Raw genomic sequence first — 26,587 nt, forward strand, 5'->3', positions numbered from 1 at the left:
TTCTAAGGACAAGGAGGAAATACTATTGTTAAGTAAGTACAGAACTAAATTGAAGTCAAGACTGTTAAATTCAGAAGCCATGATAGGCCTATCATCAATAAACACAAACTGCCACACCATAAAAACAACAATTGCACTTTATATTTTATCACCAGTAACTATTAACTATTCCTTTACTGTATGATGAAAAATTAACACTTAGGCCTATCACTTTATTATAAGACACTAGCACACGCATACCCTATTAGCCACCTTGCTCTCACGTCTCACACCGCATTCGTAACTTTGAAACTGTAACTGTTCATTTCCGTTATAATGCCGTACCGTAACAAATATTGGCGGGCAAGAAAATGCATGCACTTGAAGGATTTTGGTGCTATCACTCATTTATTAGGTGTAAGTTTGCTATGTTTCGTATTTGAATATTATTATATCAGTATTTTATTTTTAGACGTGTCTTATAATAAAGTAAAGTCAAATTAATTACATTTAAAGCACGCCTGAGATGATAGCCAATAAGAGCACCTTTATAACTGAGGTCCAAATACTAGCCAATGAGAGCAAGAAGAGACGCTGGTAAGTCTGTCTACTGGGCGGAGCAATCTCGCTACAGGAAAGTAATAGTTCCACAGTCAGCACCTACATATAGCGTTAGTGTTGCTCTATCTGAAAGCTTTGAAAATCAAAGGGAAAATACACAGAATGGACAGCGTCTACTATCGTCTACGTACTTCATGTAACTGATGCGAGCCCGAGCATTGCCGAAGTGAGTCGAAAATAAGTAAAGCGGGGAATACAATAATATCTTGTATTTGGAAATAATTAATGTTCTATAAAAAGAATTGAATTTACTAGACAGTCTCTCGTTCACAAAACTTTAAGGGTACACGCTGTCTACCCTATCTCCCCTGACGCTTCGCCCCTGGTCGCATCGAAGGAATACCGACATAAATCGAGGAAAGCCGACAGTTTCCAGGAACTCGAAATTATCTATAATTGCTCTCGTGAGTGCATTGAGAAAAACTAGCCTCCCTCCACTCCCAGTCGAGAAGTGCAGAAAGTTCAGAAAAGTTGGAAGTCAGGGAAGGGAGTGGATGAAGTTTATACTGTGCGGAAATGCAGAGATCCCAAGATGAGGTGGAATAGCTGCTCATAACTGTGTGTCCTCGTTTCTTATGGTAGGAAGTATTTTTCCAAAACTACATTAAAATCATGCTCAGACATTCTCAGAAAGTTTTAAAATCCAAACCTGTCTTCTACTTTTAGCTCATTCAGAAAGTCATCCACATTTGCCTTTTATTGAGATATTGTCGTACCTACATTATCCTTTCCTTCCTTCTCAAGATCTAGTAAGAAGCAGCAGTGGAAATAACAAAGGCCAAATCTGAGTCCACTATCTTTATTTGAAAATGCAAGACACCACCTGAATGTATTACCACAAACTGATATGATGAGCTACCTGTATATAAACAAAGGATGTCAAGTTTAATAATAATGTTATTTGCTTTACGTCCCACCAACTACTATTATGGTTTTCGGGGATGCCAAAGTGCCAGAATTTTGTCCTGCAAGAGCTGTTTTACATGACAGTAAATCTACCGGAACGAGATGACGTATATGAGCACCTTCAAATACCACCAGACTGAAACAAGATTAAATCTGCCAAGTTGGGGTCAGAAGGCCAGCGCCTCAACCGTCTGAGCCACTCAGCCCGGCGAAGTCAAGTTTAACATGTTCATAAGTGTGGACACAATGTTAAATGAAACAGTATTTAACATTTAACAGTTAACATGTTGATGGTGTCACCAGTTAACATTTAACAGTTTTAACATTTTAATATGTTTTGTTAAATGTTAATCAGTGGAGAACGGCCGTAAGACGTTCTTGTTAAATCTTCGTTCCAACCATAAGTTTATTATGGACCTTTAAATAGTATCTGATTGATTAGGCTTGCCATCTATTGTTACTTTACATATGTCAATAGAGCAGCTCAACTGTCCTGCCATATTTTTGATTGGATGTCTGGAAGGTGTTCTTCTTTCTCTATATTAAGAAGAAAATCTTATTAGGTACGTAAAACTATTATTAGATCCCTACTAATCAGTAATTAGTGCCTGACTGGAGAGCAAATTGATAGGTGATTGGCTGCTCCTCCTTCATTACCTGCCAGTATTGGTCTCCTCCTATCAAGACCTCAACTGTCAAATCGAATGCATCATCTTGAGTATCAGCTAGTGATGCAAGTGTGTAATGGACTCGTATAACTTGGAAATAATTCTCTAAACCCATGAGTAAATGGTGTAAATATCGAGCTCGATTAGTAGGTGTTATTATTATTATTATTTTTACTTGTGAGGTTTGGCTATGAAGTTGTTTACGTCTATTATTATTATTATTATTATTATTATTATTATTATTATTATTATTATTATTATCATCATCATCTACGTAGTTACTTACGACAGGTTGTCAGTACGGACTTTATTTGGCATAAATTGTGGTTGTATCATTTATTATTTGTGTGTTGTATGATACATCTTTTGTAACAGAACATGTGACATTATGTCACGATATATAAAACATATCAAGAGAAAGAAAATTTTGATTACTTAAGTATTTATTTCACTACATGTAACTTATATCATTTAAACATAATTGCATACTGTTAAAAAAAAAATTAATAATAATAATAATGTTATTTGTTTTACGTTCCACTAACTACTTTTACGGTCTTCGGAGACGTCGAGGTGCCAGAATTTAGTCCCGCAGGAGTTCTTTTACGTGCCAGTAAATCTACCGACACGAGGCTGTTGTATTTGACCTGTCCTAGTAGTGACTTGCAAGACAGCAGAAGTTGGGTAATACGAGTTTGACACTGCATTGTCTCCTCTCTCTGATTTTCTGCACCATCATTTACGTCTTCTACTTCTTCATTGAGGATTTACATAAGTTTTGTTATATGCACTTCGTACATCTTCTATCTCTTCATGTAAATGATCCACCTTCTACAGATGTCATCCGGAAATGCACGTAACAGTTTGGGAGCTAGCATTCTCCCATAGTGGTTGATGTTTTCCCCCCAATGCCCTTAAAGCTTGTATATATCTAATATATTCTATATATTGTGACCGTTCACCATCATGCCATGGAGATGTTAGGAGGTCTGGCTAATTATATATGCCGTTTTCCGCAACATCCTGTGACATATAACGCAGTAGTTAGCATTCTGTATGCTTAACCGGGGTATGATCCGCGACGCGCCAGTCCGGAGGGAGCAGTTTCCCTACGCTGTGACGAGAAGAAGACAGCGCAGTATTGTTAACCTTGAAACCGCGCTCTCTTTCCGAGCGAGAGAGAAGAGATGATGACGCTACGCACGGAGATGGAGATTTTTTGAGACCGGGCCAAATTAAGGTGTGTTAACCGTTGAAAAATAAATGCCCACTATAAATTCAACACCGCATTCATTAGTACCACTTCACCATAATTTACGAAAAAGAGGAAGAAGAAGAATACTTCTACATGAAATAATTTTTCTAAATTTATAAATCAGGTCCTATTCGAACCGGTGTATTTTATGCTGACTGTCAATGCATATAAACACAATACTTTAAATATGGATTAGTAATGACGCCTATCATACAGTAGTACGCAGATCAAAGGCGACTACTGAAATCTGGCAACATGTGGAAAAAAGTGGGAGATATTGCATGATGAAACATGACGCATGATTTTCCAAAAGGACGCTTTGGAAATTATGAATAACCTACTGATCGCTTTGGTTTCACAGATATTCAGTAGAAAGTAGAGGTCATGAGCTTTAATTCGATTATTATCATGTCGTTCAAAAACTTCGATTACCGGACCGTCATGTTTAGCAGCGGCATATTTCACTTCCCCCCTGACCATTTTTCCGAAGGTTATAAATATAGCCTGGACCGAGACACTGTATCTCATTCTCATCCGTGTAGCTGCAGTGGTAACACGCTACTTAATTGTCGTCTGTATAGTGGCAGCCCAGCATATAAGAAGCAGACTTGGATATCAGTTACTTGGATATCAGTGTATCAAGTGTTGTGCCATTGAAGAAACACATCAATGTGATTTAATGTTTTTACGGAATAAGCCGTGTGGTACAAGTTAATGTACATAATCGCCGAATAGAAGCCTTAATTTGGCATTTTCAACATCACAATCGTCGAAGTTAGTTAATTATGACTTATGGTGCAATCACCAACGGAGGGCAAACACTTCAGGTTATTTAGCATGGTGAGACAGTTAATTAATATATGCAGGGGCTAATTATTACCGCTCTTGAGTATTTAAGAACGAGTGACATTTAGCAAAAATTAAATAACCGCTCTTGACAAAATTAATATTTGCATCCTCCAGGGACATTCGTTGTGATAGTCTGTGTAACGGTCAGGGAATGAACAGTGATTTTTACAAACGTATCGCTACTTATGTTAATCTGTTTGAACTTAAGAGTGGATCTTGTTACAAGTAGACCCCCTTTGAAAGTGCATAAAACAGTATTTGATAACTCATTCTCCATTTTTCTGTATGTTCGTGAGTGGTCGTCGAACCCAAGACTCGGAGCCTACAAGAGTCGCGCCTCAGTGCCTGCAATCAGCTTTACAAGGATCGTCCCGAAATTCAACTGAGAAAACAGCAGTTCGAATCATGGATCGTCGTATGGAGAAGAACCAAGGAGTACGAGGAACAATAATATTCATCATGTTCGTGTAAAGATCTAAGATGTACCCTAGATGACAGCAAGCCTTACTCACCAAACGTTAAGTACATACTTCAATATACCCTAAACACGAGATATGCATGCCAATAATAATAATATTTGTAAATATTATAATGTTATAATTAAATATTAAATATGTAGGGAACATTATGCGCGTATGATTGGGAAAGATTTATTACTATTAGTTAGGATCATCAAATGATTTTTAAGATAATCATTGATATTTAACAAAAATTCATTTGCATGAATTATTATATAGATTTCAAAGTTCTTAGTTTATATGAACTATCTTTGGGAAGAACGGCAAGTTAGCTAGATTTATATTTCTTCGTCTGGTAAAGATCTTCAGAGTAGTTTGGATATAAATGATACTTGGAGATTCGGGTATTTGTAATCCCGGATGATATTAGATAATCATTGGAGTTGATCCAAATCGAGGCGTAATTAATTTATAATCATATATGAAATTGTGAGAATAATTAACCTGAAATAGTGGGTTTTCTCTGTGAATTAAATGAACGGATTGAGATACGATGCCAAGACATGAGAGGGCGAAGCTAACATGTTTGTTGTTGGAGTGATAAGGAAGAATAAATAATTATAGCTGTTGTGAGATATAAAATTGGGCTGAATATATAGCCAGATAACGAGTAATAAGAAATAATGGCCTTCAAGTGAATGCATACTTGACAATGAGCCGAGAGGATATGTAAGAGAATTGAAAGGGAGAGTGACGGGTGATTTATGGTTCTTACCCAGGACTAGTCACAGCTGTTATTGTGATGAAAAGGTATATGCTGGCGACCGTAGGCCAAGCAAACTTTGCAGTCTCTAGCAAACGATGTTAATGGGCCAAGCTCTTTTCATTTACCAAAGCAATCTCGATCCCATTCTAAGTATACGTTGCAAGTAACACGGATAATTTCCGGATTTTGTGAAGGATAGATCCCTTCTCGTGCTAAGCATTAATTTAGCCTCTGATTGGAGTCCAAAAATTTTTACCTTGGAAGCCGAAGCCTGTTGGTTCGAATGATGCTGGAGCGAAGATTTAACCAGATATTATGGCTTGGTTAAGCCATATCTTCAAGATGTGTTGTGTAAATATATTTGATATTTTTATATATATATGTTTCTGTGTGTTTTATTATTTCCCAAATGATATGGTGATGGGTTTGATTCCAGCTTTGACTGATTTTCTTTAAATGTCAACTTGTTAGGTAAACCCAGGATACGCACATATATGTTCAGAGTGTATGTTCATCATAAGTGTTCAATGTAAATATACATTTGTCGTGGTCAAATGGATCACATGTTCGATACTCGGCAATGCAATCTCGTGTGTATATCAGATGTGCTTATATTGTGTTATAATTTTTTTTTTTCTCCAAATCATGACCGGTAGACAAAGGACACTATTTAATATCCAGTTATGATTAACATATGAAGGATATCTGGTTCTTACCCAGGAGTCTCGAGTTCGATCCTCGGTACCGGAACCATATTTATTATCCATTTGTGACGAGAGTTTAACAAATAAATTCAATATCCATTTTTTTTAATATCATGTATCAGTGTATGTTGATCGAATGGTGTACATCAAGAATTAATTATGCTAAGACAATTTCAAGAAAGGAAGGCATATAATGTATATAATGTTATCAGTTTAATTGTTTCTTTTACTCATATGTTGAGATACAACATTATTTTTGTGGTTCGTATCATTATAATAAATATGTTTAGAATATATACTTGAACGGAGATTCTTCTCATTTAACAAATATTAGCATATTCCTCTCATATTATAGAATCCTACTTTCATTATTTTAGATAGTGCCTATTTTATTTCTTTATCGGACATTCCATTACCCATATTGCTCTACGAATTCAGCCGGTGATCTTATGAAAGTAGGGAGGATGAGACTTCAAGCCTGGTAAGTGACTTCTGGTGGTTCTCATCGAAATGTTCCATCTGTACGTCTGTTTGTGAAACCAAATTAAGTAATATTGCCTTGATATACCTAATGTAAGCCTTATTTTTGTTGCCCAATTTTTGGGGCCAGTTTCATTTTGTCGCCCGATGTGTTCAGAGCTGGTTCATACTCAATTTGGTGCGGCGACTAATGCCCAGGGCACGGTTGCACGTTTTTTTAACGCCCTAACGGTTGCAATATGTACAATTGAGGGAATGGGCATGGCATCAAGAACTGGTTTCATGGCCTCCAAGTATTCCAGACGGGCCTGGAAGATGCGGTGCTTATCGCCATATCGTTCAAAAAAGGATCCTCTTCATTTTCCTCGTATAGTCGGCAGTCACTGCTATACTATCGATCAGCTCCTTTGGTTCTCCCTCCGGGTACCCACAAAGGAAGACATGATTGGCGATAGTGTTGATGGTTGGGTTGTTGTGTACCGCTGACTGGAATTGCTCCCAGAACCAGGACCAATTTTCTATATTTCATGCGAATGGTTCTAGTTTATAATACCAATATAAATGGTCCGTTATTGGTCATTATAAATTTTCCAGCTAACTCATTCCTGGTTGCCAGCGTTTCGCCCCCGTGTGCTAGGCTGGGCTCATCAGTTGGTACCTAGTACACCTACCAAGACGCATGGCTAGTGCATACCGTGGAGGCCACTGCATAGGCTAATTGTAGCTACCGGCGGTGCCAATGCACTATGACAGACTATCCATGCGTCTTGGTAGGTGTACTAGGTACCAACTGATGAGCCCAGCCTAGCACACGGGGCAAAACACTGGCAACCAGGAATGAGTTAGCTGGAAAATTTTTAATGTCCAATAACGGACCATTTATATTGGTATTATAAATTTACTCATTCGGAACAAATGTTTCAGGTTCCCTATGGGAATCAATATCTATATCATGGTTCTAGTTTGATATGGGTGATTTTATGGAGTGTATGATGGATAAGTGTGATGAAGGTCTGGAAAGGTCAAGATTCAGATTCCTGAACAATTCAGATAGTTCGTCATGAATGATGCGTGTCGAATTAATATTGCTCATTTCGCGACCTCGATGTATTTTTCACACTCTATGACGTCAGTGTCATATTCGGCGTTCGATAGAAGTCGTGAATGTCACTGTCGAGGGAAAAGAGTTTATCCAAGGTCTCGTCCGGTTATATTCGTGATCCATTTCTGCATCTGGCGGTGTCTTTATAATATTATTACTGAATTTGGTTATGTTACTCGCACCGTCTTTTGTTTCCTCTTGAACAACATTAATGCCCTTTCTCCATTCTTTTTTTATTTTATTTTATTAGGGTTGTTTATAGTCGCTTAAACTCCAAGGTCTTATCGTGACTCTTACATATGATTACAGAATAATAATAATAATAATAATAATAATAATAATAATAATAATAATAATAATAATAATAATAATAATAATAATATTGTAATTATAAAAATGTAAAGGAAAAAATAAATAAGTATAATATAATTAGATTATGGAGTGCAAGCCAGTGTCCTTGAGGAAGTTGATGACTTGATGACTTAGTGCTGGAGAAGCCAGTGTCAGTTCCATTTCCTTAGGTATGTTGTGGTGTTGGTGCCAATGGTCATACAGTTCACATTCTGAGATGATATGCTTGACAGTGAGAGAGCAGTTACAGTTACTGCAGGTGGGAGGTTGTTTCTTTTCTAGGAGATAGTTGTGGGTGATCTTTGTATGTCCTATCCTTAATCGGGAGATTAAGACTTGTTCATGTCTGGTGAGGTTTTGGAGAGGATATGCTCTCGTAGATATCATTTTAATTTTTTGGAGGTTGCTTGTGGAAGTTTTAAGCCAGGTCATTTTCCATTGTTCGTGTAGTTTGATTTTGATATAAGCGATGATATCAGAATGTGGCGTGCCAATTTGACAGTCGCTGATTGGAAGACTAGTAGCCTCTTTTGCTGCTTGATCAGCTGATTCGTTGCCTGGTATTCCTCTGTGAGATGGTATCCACATAAAAATAACATTTTTTCCTGCAATCTTGATCTTGTGGTACAGCATTTGAATTTCTTTAACAAGGAGGTGTGTTGTTGATGGATTTTGTATTGAAGTTAATGCACTTTTGGAATCAGAGAATATTATGAATGAGTTATTGTAGCTTGCTTTAGAAATATGAATCATGGCCTGTTTAAGAGCATACAGTTCACTTGTAAAAACTGTGAAAAATCTGGTAATCTGTATAGCACACAATAGTCTTTATACTTCACTGCACAACCATTTCTCTCATTGAATTTTGATCCATCAGTATAAATTGCACTATATGACGAGTATCTATTACAAATTTCATTAAATAACTGTTGGAATTTTGCTGTGTCAGTTTGAGCTTTAAGATTGTTGTTCAATTCCCAGTTGATTGGAGGCAAATGAGCTTTCCATGGAGGGGTATCTAGTGAGAAAATGGGGGGAAGGCTGAGGTTTAGTTCTTTGAGAAGATTGTATATTCTGATGTTAAAGGGTTGGGATTGAGATCCAGTTAGTTTTCCTTTATGTTTCTTTGAAAGTAGGTGTTTTTTCAAGTATTGGTTACTTGAGCCAGCTATCTTGAGTGCGTATGTCAAATTCAGCTGTTTAAGTCTGATTTCAAGTGGTGGTTCGTTGGCTTCAATCTCTATACTAGCTATGGGGCTGGTGCGATGGGCTCCTAGGGCAATTCGAAGAGCTGAAGATTGGATGGTATCAAGGATCTTAAGAGTAGATGGTCTGGCAGAACAATATACTATACTGCCATAATCCAGTTTGGCTCTGACTGTGGCTCTGTATGTGTTCATTAGGACATGGTAGTCAGCTCCCCATTTTTTTGCTGAGAGAATTTTCATGATATTCATTCTTCTTTGACACTCGTCTTAAAAATTTTTAAGGTATGGGGTCCAGGTGAGCTTGTTATCAAATAAAAGTCCTAGAATTTTAATAGTTTTAACTGATTCAATTTTATGGTCTTCCATATATAATTCAGGGTTAGGGATGATATGTTTATTTTTGGAGAAGAGAATACATTTGGTTTTAGTTTTAGAAAATTTGAACCCTGTGGTTTTAGTCCAGTTTTGAATATTTACAATTGATTCTTGTAATAGGAGTTGAGTTGTCGTAATGTTTTTCCCTGGGCAGAAGATTATCAAATCGTCAGCAAAAAGGCAACACTCAACTGGTGAGTGGATGTTAGAGACTATACCATTAATTGCCACAAGAAACAGTGTTACACTGATAACTGATCCTTGTGGGACTCCATTGTTGATTACTACTTCCTTTGACAGCATTCCATTTACTCTAACTTGAATTCGGCGCATATGGAGAAAATTATAAATGAAATATAGGATATTTCCAGATATATTATGTGTCATTAGTACTTTGATTACATAGTCCTTCCATACCATGTCATATGCCTTATTAATATCTAAACTGACTGCTATTAGGTGTTGGTTATTGAGGAACGCTTCCTGTATTTCAGATTCCAGACTTATCAAAGTGTCTATTGTGGAGTGTGCTTTACGGAACCCGTTTTGCACATTACTGAAGAAATTTATGTGTTCGAGAGACCAGCATAAGCTTTTGTTAACTATTTTCTCCACGAGTTTACACATTGCATTAGTTAAAGTAACAGGGCGATAATTTTCTGCAATTGAGTTGTCTTTCCCTGGTTTGGGTATTGGAACTACAATGGCATTTTGCCATTGATCAGGAAAAGTTTTAGAGCTCCATATGTGGTTTAAAATGGCCACAAGATAATTTATTCCATTTAGTGGAGGCCGTTTCAGAAATTCATAAGGGACTGTATCTCGGCCAGGACTTGATTTGCCACATTTGTCAAGTTCAATAATTATTTCCTGTAGTTGAAAAGCATTGTTCAGATTATAGTTGGGGTCAGAGATGGCTTTTCTTAGATCAACGGATTCACTGGATTTCTTTGTATGGAGAAATTCCGGATCATAATTTTTGGCACTAGAGATCTCGGCAAATGTGTCAGCTAATTTATCAGCAATGTTTTGCGGTTTGTTTACGAAGGTTCCATCAACCGAGTTTCTGAGGGAAGTAATGTAGAAGTGATTATATTTGCCATTTATTCTTTGAAGTTTATTCCACATTTCCTTTTGTGGGGTTTGGGAACTTAGCGAGGAGACAAATGATAGCCATGAATTCTTTTTGCTGAGTTTAATTTCTTTTCGAGCGATTGCTCTACATTTCTGAAATTGGGCTTTATTTTCAGGTGTGGGTTTTCTTTTGTAGAGGTAGAAAGCGTGATTCTTACTCTTAATAGCCTTCTTACAAGTGTTGTTCCACCAAGGTACTGTTTTCTTAAAGGAATTTGAAATTACTTTTGGAACACTCATGTCCGCAGATTTAACGAGAACTGTGAAATCTTGAACAATGGTATTTGTGTGCTTAGAAGGGAAATCATTTGGAGGGGTAAAGTCTTTTAAGTGATTATTGACTGTCTGATTAAATTTCATCCAATCTGCCTTATTTAAGTTCCATTTAGAGTTGTTAATAAATGAGTTGACAGAAGAATTTTCATTATTGATTAGTATCGGGAAGTGGTCACTATTTCCTTGGAGTGTTGAATAAACAGACCAGTTGAAAAGGGTTGCTACGTCCGGTGTGCAGATAGCCCCATGGGCTATGTCAAAGCAAGTTGGAGCAGTAGAGTTCATTAGAATTAAATCAAATTCATCAAGTATCTTTTCTATCTCTTTTCCTCTTGCATCAGAACTATGGCTACCCCATAACGTGTTGTGGCTGTTGAAGTCACCTGCTAGGAGGAATGGTTTAGGTAGTTGGTGGATAAGGTTTCGTAGATCGTCACCTTGAAACAAATAACTGTTTGGAATATAAACATTGCAGATACATAGAGAAGGTGGTAGATGGACTGAAATTAGTGTTAACAATAATTTCTTTAGCATAGATATTGTTTTTGATATAAGTAGCTACTCCTCCACTCGCATGATTCACATTAGTTCTATTTTTGTGACAGACACTGTAGAGTCTTGGATTGGCAGCAAAGTCATTCTGGAAGTTTGTTTCTTGGAGACAGATAACAGATAACAGATGGTTGGTGTTTAGTTATTAGGAGTTGTAGATATTCTAACTGTGATCGATAACTGTTAAGATTCCATTGGAGTAATGTTGTCATAATAATGATCAAAAGCAGAACGAAGTTTATCCCCATTGTTATACTGGGAAGGAATTGTAGTCACTGGAATAGTCTGGCGTTACTTTGATATGCGTTGGGTCTTCACTTTGACTGGCGGATTTCAGTAGTTTTTTTACTATTCGAGTGCTTTTATCGGTATAGTAAGGATAGAGTTTTTGAAGGGCTTTAGCAAGACCTTCTATGTCTTGTGTGTAGTTTGAAGCAATTGCTGATATGTCCTTGGCACCAACTGTATTTTCAAGGAAAGGTTGGAGCTGTAGGTAGCTGAGGGGGAATATTGATGGGTTGGCTTCCAGAACTTGTTTTACTGGCAGGAGCATATCACTAATTGATTTCTGCGTGTCTGTCTTGGGTTTCTTGGAAGTGTGATTTGTCTTACGGTTTTCGATTTGTTCAGGAGAGGCCAGTATGGATTTGTTGCTATCAGGAGGATTTGGATTAGTTGTTTTACTACTAGCTAGTGAAATTGGCCTTTTACATCCAGGAAAATTCACTGTTGTAGGGGTGGCGTGTGTTTCCATAGGTGCTGCAATTTCTCTCTCAATTTGAATTCTGGAGGAGGGAGGATCATTACAGACTTGGCTAAGTGCTAAGTCAGGGTTGGTCAGTGAAATGGCTTCTTGAATAGGCCTATCTTTTGGGAGAGAGCTAGAAGTACCGATGTCTGTTTTGGGGTTTTCGATCTCTGACTTTTGTGAAATCTCTTGGAGCTGAGGAAAATAAATCGAAGAGGATTCATCTTTTGGATGTGATACGTTGTTAGGACAATCTTTGGCCAGATATCCTTCGGTATGGCAAAGAAAACAAGTGGGTGAGTCGGATGATAGGTAAATCCAGTAGTTTGTACCATTATATTCGAGATGAAGGGATTGGGGAGTTTATCAAAGTCTTCATTTTGAATGTGCATTTGTCTTCGAAAGCTTAAAATGTGGGAGAATCCTGGAATTGACAAACCTGCTCTGATTGGGGTAATCCTAGACATGATTTTCACACCGAGTTTTAACAATTCCTCTTCAATAACATAGTTTGGGATCACAGGACAGAAGTTGGATAATATAAGCAGCTTGTTTTTTGTTAGAAGGGGTTGTATTTCGAGTGATACATTGTTTATTAAGATCTTAGGGTTTGTCAATATCAGATCTTCAACATTTTTCTTACTAAAGAAAAAGATGCTTATCCTTCCGTTCGATATACGTGAAACAATAAGTAAACTCTTTCAAGATTAAAATTATTGTGCCCACCTTTTCAATACAAATATATATTTTTAGTGGTTAAATTCTACATGAATGAAACACACCAGTTAGGGACATGTTTCGCCCTAGTTATGGGCATCTTCAGCCTATATTAATCCTAAGGTCACGAATTAAAACTATAAACATTGGAACTTATAGTAAACTGATCTATACTGACCATTCCAGCTGTATCTCATTATCTTATCTTGTTTCTGAAACCACGAGTTCTTCACCAGAAGTTGGTTTCATGTCCATAGATCAAGCAGTTCACCCCCCTCATTTCTATTACCAAATCCATATGGACCAATAATTCCTTCATAACGTGACCTATCAGTTCCTACCTGGGCATTAAATCCCCCAATTATCATTATGTTCTCTTCATCAATCATGTCCTCTAGTTTTTCTAGGAAGCTTGCTTTTTGGTCGTCACTACAACCCTGCTGGGGAGCATAAACTTGGATCACAGTGTGGGTTTCTCCATTTAGGTATATTTTAGCTTTGATTAGTCTCTCATTGACAAATGAGCTGTCTGTTACACTATAATGTCTTTATGGAGTATAAAACCAACTCCATTCCTCGCCACTGTAGGATTACCACTCCAGTATAATTTATATCCATCCTCTAACATTCTTGTGTTGCAACCTTTCCATTTGGTTTCACTTAGCCCTAGGATGTGAATATGTCTACGGTCCATTAAATCCATGATTTCGTTGCATTTTCCTGTTAGAGTCATAATGTTTAAGGTTCCAATCTGAAGCTTGTTTCTATGATCGGTTCTTCTCGTGCATCTTGAATGAACATCGGGCATGACATCATCATTAGTTCCAAGAGTACGGTACTTGAAGCTGACGCACGTGCGTTAAACTGATATAACTTGAAAACAATATTCTCTCATCCTTGGGTAAATAATGCAAGTATCGAGTATGAATTATTATTATTATTATTATTTTACAATTATGGTTATTATTATTATTATTATTATTATTATTATTATTATTATTACTACCTGTAATATATAGCTATGAAGTGTTTACATCCATTTAGTATTAGTATTATTATTACAGCATATGTACATACGATACGATTGCGTTGTTTGTGAGGTTATGTCATGAAACATGCACTGTATATAGACATTTATATCAGTTCAATTAATGTAAGAACCTTTATATAATTTCTTCTTACCTGTATATATAATTTGTAATCTGCTACAGAATTTTGAAACACACTGTAACTTCCAGAATGGCACTAGATCATGGTAGAATACATTATAACCATGTTGTTAGGCACTCGAGAATTTACGAGAAGGTATTTTTTGTAACGTACCTTCCTAGAAGCCTGGCCAGACACATATATAAGGAGGTGATCTTGATGGTAACAACGAGTTATTGTTTAGTAGAGTTATGGTGTAACAGGAGTTACTGGTGAACACGTGTTGTAGGTAACATGTTTGTAAGCAGTCAGTTGTTTCAACTGTGTTTTAAGGTTGTAACCTCCTGTGCTGTGATGGGCAGTTGTTGAGGTGTGTATTTTGCTAGTGACAGCAGTGATTAAGGTTATGTGTGCGTTTAATTTGTAAATATATGTGAATAAACAACTGTACCAACTGACAGCATTTTGTGTGCATCTTTGTGGATACGTTAAAGTATTGTCAACATTTAGAATATGATTCTTTGTGAGGCTAATTTTTGTTTTGAAAGCAACTGCATTGTACTCCTGTACTGACTTGCTAGGCCTAGCATACTACAGGATTATCTTTCAGGGTGATCTCCCTTAGCCTTTGGCAGCCCCCTGCTTCACTGCAAGGCAGCAGCTGATGAATTTGTGCGATATTTCCCACACAAAGGTCTCATCTTATCGAACCTTCTAAGAGAAACTCCTCTGCTCGCAGCTATTGATGTTCCCTTAGTTTGCCTGGTTTGGTATCGGCTGCCAGACCCTCGGCCAGACAGCCGCAGGTAGTACCGTCTACTGTCGCATATGGTAGCAGAATATATTCTGACCTGACTCTGCCTATTAATTATTAATGCCACAGCAGTGTTAAATAAATAAATAAATAAATAAATAAATAAATAAATAAATAAATAAATAAATAAATAAATAAATAAATAAATAAATAAATAAATAAATAAATAAATAAATAAATAAATAAATAAATAAATAAATAAATAAATAAATAAATAAATAAATAAATAAATAAATAAATAAATAAATAAATAAATAAATAAATAAATAAATAAATAAATAAATAAATAAATAAATAAATAAATAAATAAATAAATAAATAAATAAATAAATAAATAAATAAATAAATAAATAAATAAATAAATAAATAAATAAATAAATAAATAAATAAATAAATAAATAAATAAATAAATAAATAAATAAATAAATAAATAAATAAATAAATAAATAAATAAATAAATAAATAAATAAATAAATAAATAAATAAATAAATAAATAAATAAATAAATAAATAAATAAATAAATAAATAAATAAATAAATAAATAAATAAATAAATAAATAAATAAATAAATAAATAAATAAATAAATAAATAAATAAATAAATAAATAAATAAATAAATAAATAAATAAATAAATAAATAAATAAATAAATAAATAAATAAATAAATAAATAAATAAATAAATAAATAAATAAATAAATAAATAAATAAATAAATAAATAAATAAATAAATAAATAAATAAATAAATAAATAAATAAATAAATAAATAAATAAATAAATAAATAAATAAATAAATAAATAAATAAATAAATAAATAAATAAATAAATAAATAAATAAATAAATAAATAAATAAATAAATAAATAAATAAATAAATAAATAAATAAATAAATAAATAAATAAATAAATAAATAAATAAATAAATAAATAAATAAATAAATAAATAAATAAATAAATAAATAAATAAATAAATAAATAAATAAATAAATAAATAAATAAATAAATAAATAAATAAATAAATAAATAAATAAATAAATAAATAAATAAATAAATAAATAAATAAATAAATAAATAAATAAATAAATAAATAAATAAATAAATAAATAAATAAATAAATAAATAAATAAATAAATAAATAAATAAATAAATAAATAAATAAATAAATAAATAAATAAATAAATAAATAAATAAATAAATAAATAAATAAATAAATAAATAAATAAATAAATAAATAAATAAATAAATAAATAAATAAATAAATAAATAAATAAATAAATAAATAAATAAATAAATAAATAAATAAATAAATAAATAAATAAATAAATAAATAAATAAATAAATAAATAAATAAATAAATAAATAAATAAATAAATAAATAAATAAATAATGAGCAAAAGATCTTAAAAAATCTAGATGAGTACTAGCATTGTACAAGGAGACATTCTGAGTTTAGTTTTCAATCAGAGTGACCAATCAAAATCTTTGGGATGGTATTGTTACCAGCTATAATTTTTAGTCCCGCTTTACTTTCCACATTTTGGCACAAAAATGAATTATCTGAGGTATACTCACAGGATAAGCTCTTTCTGTGACCACTTCACGCAGCTTCATTTTATCTTTGCTGTAAGGGAGAAAAAAGAAATATATGTTCCAGAATAAGGTACAAATTCATAATTTGCCTGAGTAAGAAAATTACATGCTCAAGAAAAAGAAGATGAAGAATGTGCATTGTGTTGGACATGACAGAATGTTCTGGATTAATTTTAGAGCTATTCCCAATCATTTATGGTCCAGAAACCCTTTTTCCAATAGAACTTTTGAATAATGTAAACATTTCCCTTCACCTTCTAGTATTCCCATTAAGTTCCCACATTACATTGACAACTATCTACACATACCCATCACTGAGATATTCAAAAGGATCAAGATACAGCTACTTTCTACTGCTGGATAACACATTCAGACATAGCTTACTCAAATAACCCCAACACATCCTTGTAGACATTTTTGTGGTAACCTGTGGCAAGCAAATAAACAGTGCAGATCTGCTGCTGACCAAGGAGCAGGTGACATAGAGCTGTCCATGGGAGAAGCAGCACAAGCGTACGCCAATGACTAGCATCTGACCTTCGTATTTGTTGATAGTCATCGTCAAGCAGATGCTTCCTGGAAACTGCAGGTGTTTAAACTGAAAAGGGTAGTTAATGGGTATTACGGAAAAAAAAAAAAAAATCTTTAGCTCATTCCTGTGAATTGTAGCGCAATAACAAATTTGTAGAGGGTTTCAATTTTAAGGCGAGTACCATTCCAAAGTTTGGAGCATTCACATTCTGAAAGTAGCATAATTGGAGCTCCATTTTCGGTCAGAGCTTATGCACAGGAAATCCAGGAGCTGTTACTGAGTTAATGAACTCTACAGGATAGTGCACTGCTTCTTTCTGATCTACTACTGTGTCCAAAGATGGATATAAGACTGTATGCAAGTTTAACCTGCTGAGCATAGTATGTTAACAGCCTCCAGTAGATCATTCCTGGAAGTGAGAATCACACATTCACATAATCAGGAGTTTGTTTTTGACAGGAGGTTTTAAATGACAGGATAGTAATAGCTCCTATAAGAGCCTCAATATATGACACAACTTGAGCACATGCCATTTGGAAGTGTGATCTCCCCATTAGTATCTTCCATTGTCCCTTCACCAATTACCAATTGCAGATTACTTCAACTTAAACCTGATGGTGTTTTAATAAAAAAGAAATGACAGATTTTAAACAATTAACTGCAAGCACAGCAGTGCGACCTGCAATGTAGTTAGTAAAGAGACAAATTGGCAGGTCCTGTCAAGTGCATTGGTGCTATTGGTATGGAGAAATAAGTAGGAGGATTTTCAGGAATGATATGATTTAGGTGAGATGGTAATTAAGGAGCATGTGTATGAGGCTGAGGAAAAACAGGCTGGTAGGATTCTGGAGGCCAATTAGTACAAAGAAGGTGTAGCAATAACCAAAAGAAATATCATGGAAAGATGGTACAGATAGTATTCAAGTTGAAGACAGGATTGGATACAGTAACAGAGGCTTGGAGTTTAAAGCAACTCTATTCTTCCATCATCAACTTCTCTTCCCTTTGCCTTCACTGTTTTGTCAAACCCTTACAAAGCACTTATAAGTCTCTAGTATCTCCTCAAAACAGGATCATTCCAAGTGATGAAGATCCAACATATTTAATTCTCTCACATCCTTATTTGTGCATGTTTAAGTAGGTTATCTATTTTTCTTTAGCATATTTTGAAGCCCACACACCTCATAAGGAAATTATGAGCAGCGATATAGATGTCTTGTGCAGCAACAGCAAATTCATGAGGGTTAAAATCTTCATCAAAGGAGCGGATCTTCCTTATGGCCATCATCGATTTGCCCTTCTTCTCGAGCAGTTCAAGCTTTTGCTTGGCTCCCTGAAAGCAGAGAATGTGTTATTAGGCTACTTAACATCTGAGAAGTATATTGGGGCCTCTAGATTGTAGGCTTTTAGCACATTAAAGAACTGTAAAATTAAATTCTGACATCCCAACATCTCTTAAAATCCACAGCAATTGAAAGCATATTAAAAAATAACATTACTATTACAGGAAGAAAAAACATACAAAAACCAAAGTCTTGTTACCGAAACGTTACCTAAATTCACATGAATAGTTTTTAATAAATAAATAAATAAATAAATAAATAAATAAATAAATAAATAAATAAATAGCCGGCCCCGGGTGTAGGGGTAGCGTGCCTGCCTCTTACCCGGAGGCCCCGGGTTCGATTCCCGGCCAGGTCAGGGATTTTTACCTGGACCTGAGGGCTGGTTCGAGGTCCACTCAGCCTGCGTGATTAGAATTGAGGAGCTATCTGACGGTGAGATAGCGGCCCTGGTCCTGGTCTAGAAAGCCAAGAATAACGGCCGAGGGGATTCGTCGTGCTGACCACACGACACCTCATAATCTGCAGGCCTTCGGGCTGAGCAGCGGTCGCTTGGTAGGCCAAGGCCCTTGAAGGGCTGTAGTGCCATGGGGTTTGGTTTGGTTTTAGATAGATAAATAAACACACAAATAAATAAATAAACCAAGCAAAATTTTCTTTGACAAACTGCAATGAAATCAAACAGACAGAGATTTGTAAGGAACAAACAAACTGTTAAAGACTTAAAAATATCACATTCCTTCTGAAAAGAACCACCACTTCATATATTGCCAAGGTAAATCATTGGATGTGCAATATCATAATTTAAAAAAATTCAATATATACATACATACACAATTCAAACACAATTATAGCAGAAAATTTCAAGTGCATAAATTATTGCAAAGTCACTATTTCCCCCCCCCCCCCCCCCTGCACAACCCGTGAGCTGCCAGAGGAGAGATGGCGTGGGAGGACATCAGTAGACGAATAAGTTTGAGTGGTGTCTTTAAAAGTAGGAAAGATCAGAATATGAAGATAAAGTTGGAATTCAAGAGAACAAATTGGGGCAAATATTTGTTTATAGGAAGGGGAGTTAGGGATTGGAATAACTTACCAAGGGAAATGTTCAATAATTTTCCAATTTCTTTGTGATCATTTAAGAAAAGGCTAGGAAAACAACAGATAGGGAATCTGCCACCTGGGCGACTGCCCTACATGCAGATCAGTAGTGATTGATTAATTGATTGATTGATTCTCCAGGTATTATCTAGCACTGAGCAACATCGAGCCCTCAACTGCCTTTTATAGCATCAGCAGTACATGTGCTCATATAATAAATAGTATCTCTTGCTGCTTCCTTGTCCTAAAGTGATGAATTTTTTACTGTAAGCTTGCATAGCTGTTGTCATTTCTATGAAATACCTCTTCTGGTGGAGATTGCGTTAAGTTATTAACGATGTGTAGCCAAAATTCAAATTCCAAACACCCAACACAAGAAAGAAATTAATTACTTACGAGGCTACAGTATGCCAAGCACCCGTAGTGTTATATGAACAGAGTGGAAGTGGCCCAATCACAACAAAATCAATCAAAGAAAAGACGGAGAGATCTCTAGTTTAATTTAGGGTTGCAATAAAATAAATAAATAAATAAAGAACACCACCAATCTAAGAGAATGTCAATAAAAAAAGCCATTCAATGGCTGGAAAGTAAATTTAATGATTAAAAGAAATTATATTAACAACGTAAATGAATAACTCAGTTTCCCTTTGGGATTTTTCCACCACAGTTACACATAATTAATTACAGCAATGATTGAATATTAATTTCAATGAAAAGAAGAAAATATAAATAGCATTTAAAATTTAAGGGGTTAAATCCCATTAACCTTCCCTTTTAATGAGCCTGAGCACAAGTTACTGGTGAAACCAGAAGGCAAGGATTCAATCTTCTTAATACTTGAAGAACCAAATATGGAGAAGTTAACTACAAGGATAAATAATTAATTAAATGAGCTCCCGAGAGGCAAATTAATTCACTAATAAATGATCTTCAACAAGAAACCATACGATCAACATCTGAAACAGGAACACATGAGCAATCAATCCCAATCTAGAAAAAAAATAAAAATAATCATCCACCTCTTAACAAAAGTTGGATATGGCCCAGCAACAAGAATAACAGTGAAAACAAAAGAGAAACAAAGGGAAGAAAAACCCAAGAAAATAATTAAAACCAAAAGAAACCCACAGAAAACGAATCACAAGAGAATAATTAAAGGGGGACATTAAGTAAGCCCAAACTGGATGCAGAAAGAAAGTGAAAAATCTTCGGGTTTCACTTATATGAAATTTCTTACAAAGATAGAATTGTTTAAAAAATTGATAACCAAATTTCATTATTTCCCTGGAAATTACTCAACACATAAATAACAGGGGAAAATTCTTCTTACACCCTCTGACATGTAAATAATTCATGAACACCTTTTAAGAAAGTAAATCATAGCCCAGAACCACTTAAAATGAAAATTAAACAGAACAAATACAGAAGCAAAATTAAATAATCAAATTATAAAATCAAATACCTATTACAATAACCGATACGAAACTACAACAGTACAGAGATATCACCATAAAGGAAAGGATATCTCAAGTCTCAGATTAACCAACATGTTAATAACCTGAAACACACGAGTCAAGGTTTGATAATTACATGCTGGTAAAATAAAACAAGAGAATAAACAATAGTGGTTCACTTAGTAAATACTGTACACGCTGGTTCCAAGTGGCTCAAGACCGAAGACAATGGAAGCATATGGAAGAGGCCTATATCCAGCAGTGGATTGAAATAGGCTAGAAAAGAAGAAGAAGAAGAAGAAGAAGAAGAAGAAGAAGTACCAGGAAAAATTGTAGGAATAAGGAGCATGAGAATGGTCTTAGGGTGCGTTCAGTTCTTAGGAGCCAGTACAGAGGAAGGAGTTCGCAGAGCGAAATAATGGATGTTATTTTGCAAAACTTAAATTTATTCAACTGGCTTGACGCATAAATAACTTAACTATTATCTCGCGTTGAAAATTAGAAATTAATTGGAAATCTCCTCTGTTAGATTTATCCTTGAATGTTTCAATAAATATTGTGAATCCTTATAAATACTTGTGATGAATGAAAGATGAAAATAAACTAATTTCCTTCATTAATTTTGTAAAGTAAATATTGCTTCATAATTCTCTAGAGTTTTCTAGAATAATCACTTGTAATGCCTACAGTCTTTCTAGGGTAATCACTTGTAATACCTACAGTCTTTCTAGAATATTCACTTGTAATGCCTAAGGTCTTCCAAAATTAATCACTTGTAATGCCTACAGTCTTTCTAGAATATTCACTTGTAATGCCAACAGTCTTTCTAAAATTAATCACTTCACATTGTTATTTGAAATACCTACAGTCTTTCTAAAAATATTACTTTAAATTTCCTAAGTCTTTTTTACTTAGCACTTGAAATTAAATTACCACTTGAAAGTGTCTTTTCATGGAGTTCGTAATTGACTAGTGATATCTAGCACATGTGAATGATTTCAAAGTAATCACTGTCTTTAACAGTTCAAAAAGTTTGATGTTAAATGCACTCATATCACCTGAATGTTCATGACGCTGGAACTGGTGAATGCGATTCTACGAACAGCATCTGGAACTTCTTCAATGTCGTCAGCACCACGTTGTACCACATACCATCTCCCACGCTGTACCACGTTTCATTTCCCATGCTGTACCACATTCAGTCCCATGTTGTACCACGTACCATCTCCCACGTCGAGTCAGGCGTTAGGTTCATATGAGAGTTAAACACTCGGTCAAGATTTGCGGTGTCACGTTTTAATTGTGAAGACACGAGAAAGTTCAATTGACGGTAAATTGCGAGTGTTAAAATAGCACGATCTGATCAAGTGAATATTAGTCAATCACTAGCGAACAGTACTTAGAATCGCACTTTGAATCACAGTCTGTCATGTAAAATTCAACATAAGAATCACACTTGGAAATAATTATGGCTCTGAGTGAAAGTAAAGCACAATTTGAAACAATTACGGTTTCGAAGCACAAAACACTGTTTTCTATTTTTAGAAACACAGTTTTAGGTAATCACAATTTCAAAGCACAGTTCAAGTAGTAATAGTTTCAAAACACTGTTCAAATAATTCATACTATTTACACATGAGAATAATGTTACTGTCAGTCAAAAACATATTGTACTTGGTTTAAAATAAAACCTGAAGTTTAAAGCTTATCGGAATATCAAGTGCCAGTTCAGTTCATTTACTACACACGTAAGATGTATTCAAATGTTCTTAATTATTCATAACACAGATACTAAGGTGATATTATGTGTTCTTTCCCTTCAATTGATTTAATATTTTACAGAATTGCCACAAAATGTCCTTAAGATTCGCTAGGTTATTTGATACCACTGTTCAAAAACAAGTAATATTTGAAAAAACTTATCCACTCTCTGTTATGAAAGTTCCGATCTATCATAGTCAAATGTTAAACACTCATTCTAGCACATGCTGAAATTTTACAAGTTCTGAGATATTACCGAGAAATATTCAGAGTTCGTCTTCGCACATGCTGGATTTTTCTAAGTCCGTAGCACTGCAGAAATTTTATAAGTATGACAACTAGTTTCACGCAACACGACAAAGTTCTCAGGTTCGACACCTGCACACAGCGACCGTACAATGACCTATCATGGTTGATTTGTAGATTGAACTAACTGTACCTCTCCAGTCTCCACTCTTTTATACCAGAAGTCAAGGCTGGCCGCCTGTTCCCTGGGAAAATGTGTTTTCTTTCCAACTCAATATCTTGAGAATCCGTAGGCCAATTTACTTGAAATTTTGGCAAGGTGACATTTAAATAATGGGCTTCACAGTGATGTACTTTATTGTTCTGTAGCTGAAAGGGTTTAGAAGATATAAAAAAACATTCTAGACTAGTGAGCTGGCTGCACGTGGAAATTACATCATCCTGCATGCTTCCTGCCTGTGACGTAGCGTTCTCTCTCACACGCATAGCTTGCAGCTCCTTTCCGTCTCATAACCTCGCACGCTGTATTTGCGTGTGTTTGCGCAAATAATGTGCGAAATTAAACACAATGTTCCAGGCATTAGGCATTCCTGGTACAATGCAAGGCACAATTTGTATGGGAATCGACATCCTAGTAAAATAGTTTGCTGGGCTAAATGGCTCAGATGATTGAGGCGCTGGCCTCTGACTCCAAGTAGGCAGGATTGATCCTGGCTCCGTTCAGTGGTATTTGAAGGTGCTCAAATATGTCAGCCTCGTGTTGGTAGATTTACTGGTACTTAAAAGAACTCTTGAGGAAATAAATTTCAGCACCTCGGCGTCTCCGAAAACCGTAAAAGTAGTTAGTGGGATGTAAAGCAAATAACATTATTATTAGTAAAATAGTAGAATCCCAATCTTCCTAGTATGGTCAACTTAATTAATTTACATAATTCAAAATTATTTAACATAGCATATAATTGTGTATTTAATGTCAAAATTAATTCCTCTATAAATTTTTTATTGCTTTCAGATCAACTTCAGAATAATTTAGTCTCTCCAAACATGATTTCACATGCTGATTCACAGACATTTTAAATTAGTCTTCAAGGAGCTATAGATGTTAATCCATTTAATTTTAAAGAAAAAAGGTTTCTGGAAGTATTTAAAATTCTTCCCACAGTGGAAGTTCTTCTTAGAAGCCATAATACATGAATGATTTTCAGGAACTCACATTAAATATTCCAGAAGAGTTCTTCATAAGCACAAGATGGATACTCTGAGACAAAAAGACGAGACAGTAGTCCAAGAACAATATGATGTAGTAAAAGGGAAGACTGAAGAATGAAAGTCAGTGTGGATAAAAGTAAGACAATGCTGAGAACAAGAGGAGAAAGATGAAGACAAAAAAATTAAAGATAAATTATTTAAAGTACTTAGGAAGTGAATTAATAGAGAATTGAAGACAAGATATGGAAATCAACAAAAAAGGATGTAGCCTCGGAGTAGTTTCTATCAAGAATATGGAATCTACCAGGGAGAATTAACATACAAGGCATATATATCAATTTGAATAATAATTGAGATCTAGTCAGTAATAAAAAAAATGGATGAAAATCATATATAGGCAGCAGAAATTACATTTCTGAGTAGTATGCTTTAAAAGACAAGGAAAATGAGAATATTAACAAAAAATTATTAAAACGAAAAGAAAAAAGACATGGTTTGGACATTTAGTAGGTGAAAGAAGAAAGAATATCAAAACCAAGTATGGAATCACAAATAAAAGGAAAGAGAGTCTGAGACAGACTTTCTTAAATAAAGTCTAATGCAATAATATTTAGGATGGTAGAGGGTGATGGATGATGAGAGCTATAAAGACAGAGTGAAATTCAGAAAGCTATATTTGCTCCAACTTGGCTGTGTCTCGATAAGGGGAAATGATGTTGACAATAAAGTGAAGTTTAAAAGTGTTTCATCTATTACCGGTTGTTCTACTTACAGGCATTGTTATTGCAGAAACTTTTCCATCTCCCTCTGGAGGAATATATGCTTCAAACACTCCTCCTGTACAGCTAATATAAAACGGACGTTCCATCCATGGACGGGGAGGAAGAAGGCCTCTCTCCTTCATTTTTGAACGAACTTCCTCTTCGGATAAATCCTCTGGTTTCTCATCAAAATTAGGTAAATCAACCTTCATGACCTAAAGGTAAACAAATACAATTTACAAATTTCATGGGAAAATATACATAAAAATCAGCAATGCACCACAAATTAAATATTGATAGATAATGTTAATATTCACTCTAGCTTTAGTGAGATACTAATGAAAGATAAGGCTTTCATCTACAAATAATCTGCCTCATATCATTCTACAATTTATTCTATAAAATCATTTCTATAGATCCCTATTCTAAGAAGTATCTTCTACGGAACTAGCTGATGGTCAGTGATTTCCAGTGTCATATGGAAATCATATTTTCAGTTTCCATCATTTATCAATCAAATTACCAGTATATATTCCTGATCAAATATTCAGTTTCCAAAAAGGAAACTTCAATTTATTTCATCCGATTCAGTATGCTAAGTAGATTCAGGTTATTCAGCCATAAAAATACCAGTGTTTCACCCCAGTGCAGCTCTAGACTCATCTGTTGGAATACCGCACCTCTCCAAGGCACTGACTGGCTAGTACACTACTGTGACACTATTGCAAGCCATCCTGTAATAAGCTCATTGCAGTGATGATGTACTAGGGGAGATATAGATCTCTCCACTTGCTATAAATGCCCGCCCCACCAAGCATAACAAAACTTTACCCTGATCTTGTTGCAGTCGTTTAATTTATCAGTACGGTTCTGGTAGAAGTCAAGTCCATGAACTGTGAAATAACAATGATGTTAATGGTGTTATGTCCTCTTAATTACTTTTACGCCTTTGGGTGCACAGAGGCTCATCTGTTGGGATTCCCTCAGGAGTTCATTTCCATGCTGATACAAGACTGGTGTGTGTGGGACACCAAATACACAAACTTGGCCTTGAAACACCATCCCTCTATTGTCTGAGCCACTCAGCCAAGCATAACTGTGAAACTGTGCATCATTTGTGCAACGGGTGAATGCACTCGTTGTTTTGTGCGAGTACTGTAGAGTAGCAGAAATGCAACCAAACATAAACAGCTTCCTTAATTTATGGAATACAAACAGTTTGAGCAGTGTGTCCGTTAAATTTGGAAAGAAAGAAAGAAAGAAAGAAAGAAAGAAAGAAAGAAAGAAAGAAAGAAAGAAAGAAAGAAAAATCCCCCAACATTTTCCTGACTTTCCCTAAATTTCAAGTTTTCCATCCCAACCAGTGACTTGAATGATCCCGTAACTGTTTCCATTTGCAAGGAAATTGAGAGTTATTCAAGATATGCAGATGGGTCTTCTACAGCTAATTCCTGTAATAGGCTGGCGGAAGCTCCT

At 34.9% G+C, this 26,587-nt stretch overlaps 1 protein-coding gene across 1 annotated transcript in view; it reads right to left on the reverse strand.

Annotated features, from left to right (window-relative positions):
- The window catches only part of mRpL45 (mitochondrial ribosomal protein L45), a 143,514-nt gene that overhangs the window by 43,528 nt on the left and 73,399 nt on the right, over nucleotides 1-26,587 (reverse strand). Inside the window, exons 3-5 of the mRNA XM_067147473.2 lie at nucleotides 25,123-25,326; nucleotides 18,415-18,566; nucleotides 16,684-16,732 (exon numbers count right to left, since the gene is read on the reverse strand). Coding sequence (XP_067003574.1) covers nucleotides 16,684-16,732; nucleotides 18,415-18,566; nucleotides 25,123-25,326 — 405 coding nt within the window. The remainder of the gene's footprint in view (nucleotides 1-16,683; nucleotides 16,733-18,414; nucleotides 18,567-25,122; nucleotides 25,327-26,587) is intronic.

This window comes from Anabrus simplex, chromosome 5 (assembly GCF_040414725.1).
Source record: "Anabrus simplex isolate iqAnaSimp1 chromosome 5, ASM4041472v1, whole genome shotgun sequence".
Taxonomy (NCBI): Eukaryota; Metazoa; Arthropoda; class Insecta; order Orthoptera; family Tettigoniidae; genus Anabrus; species Anabrus simplex.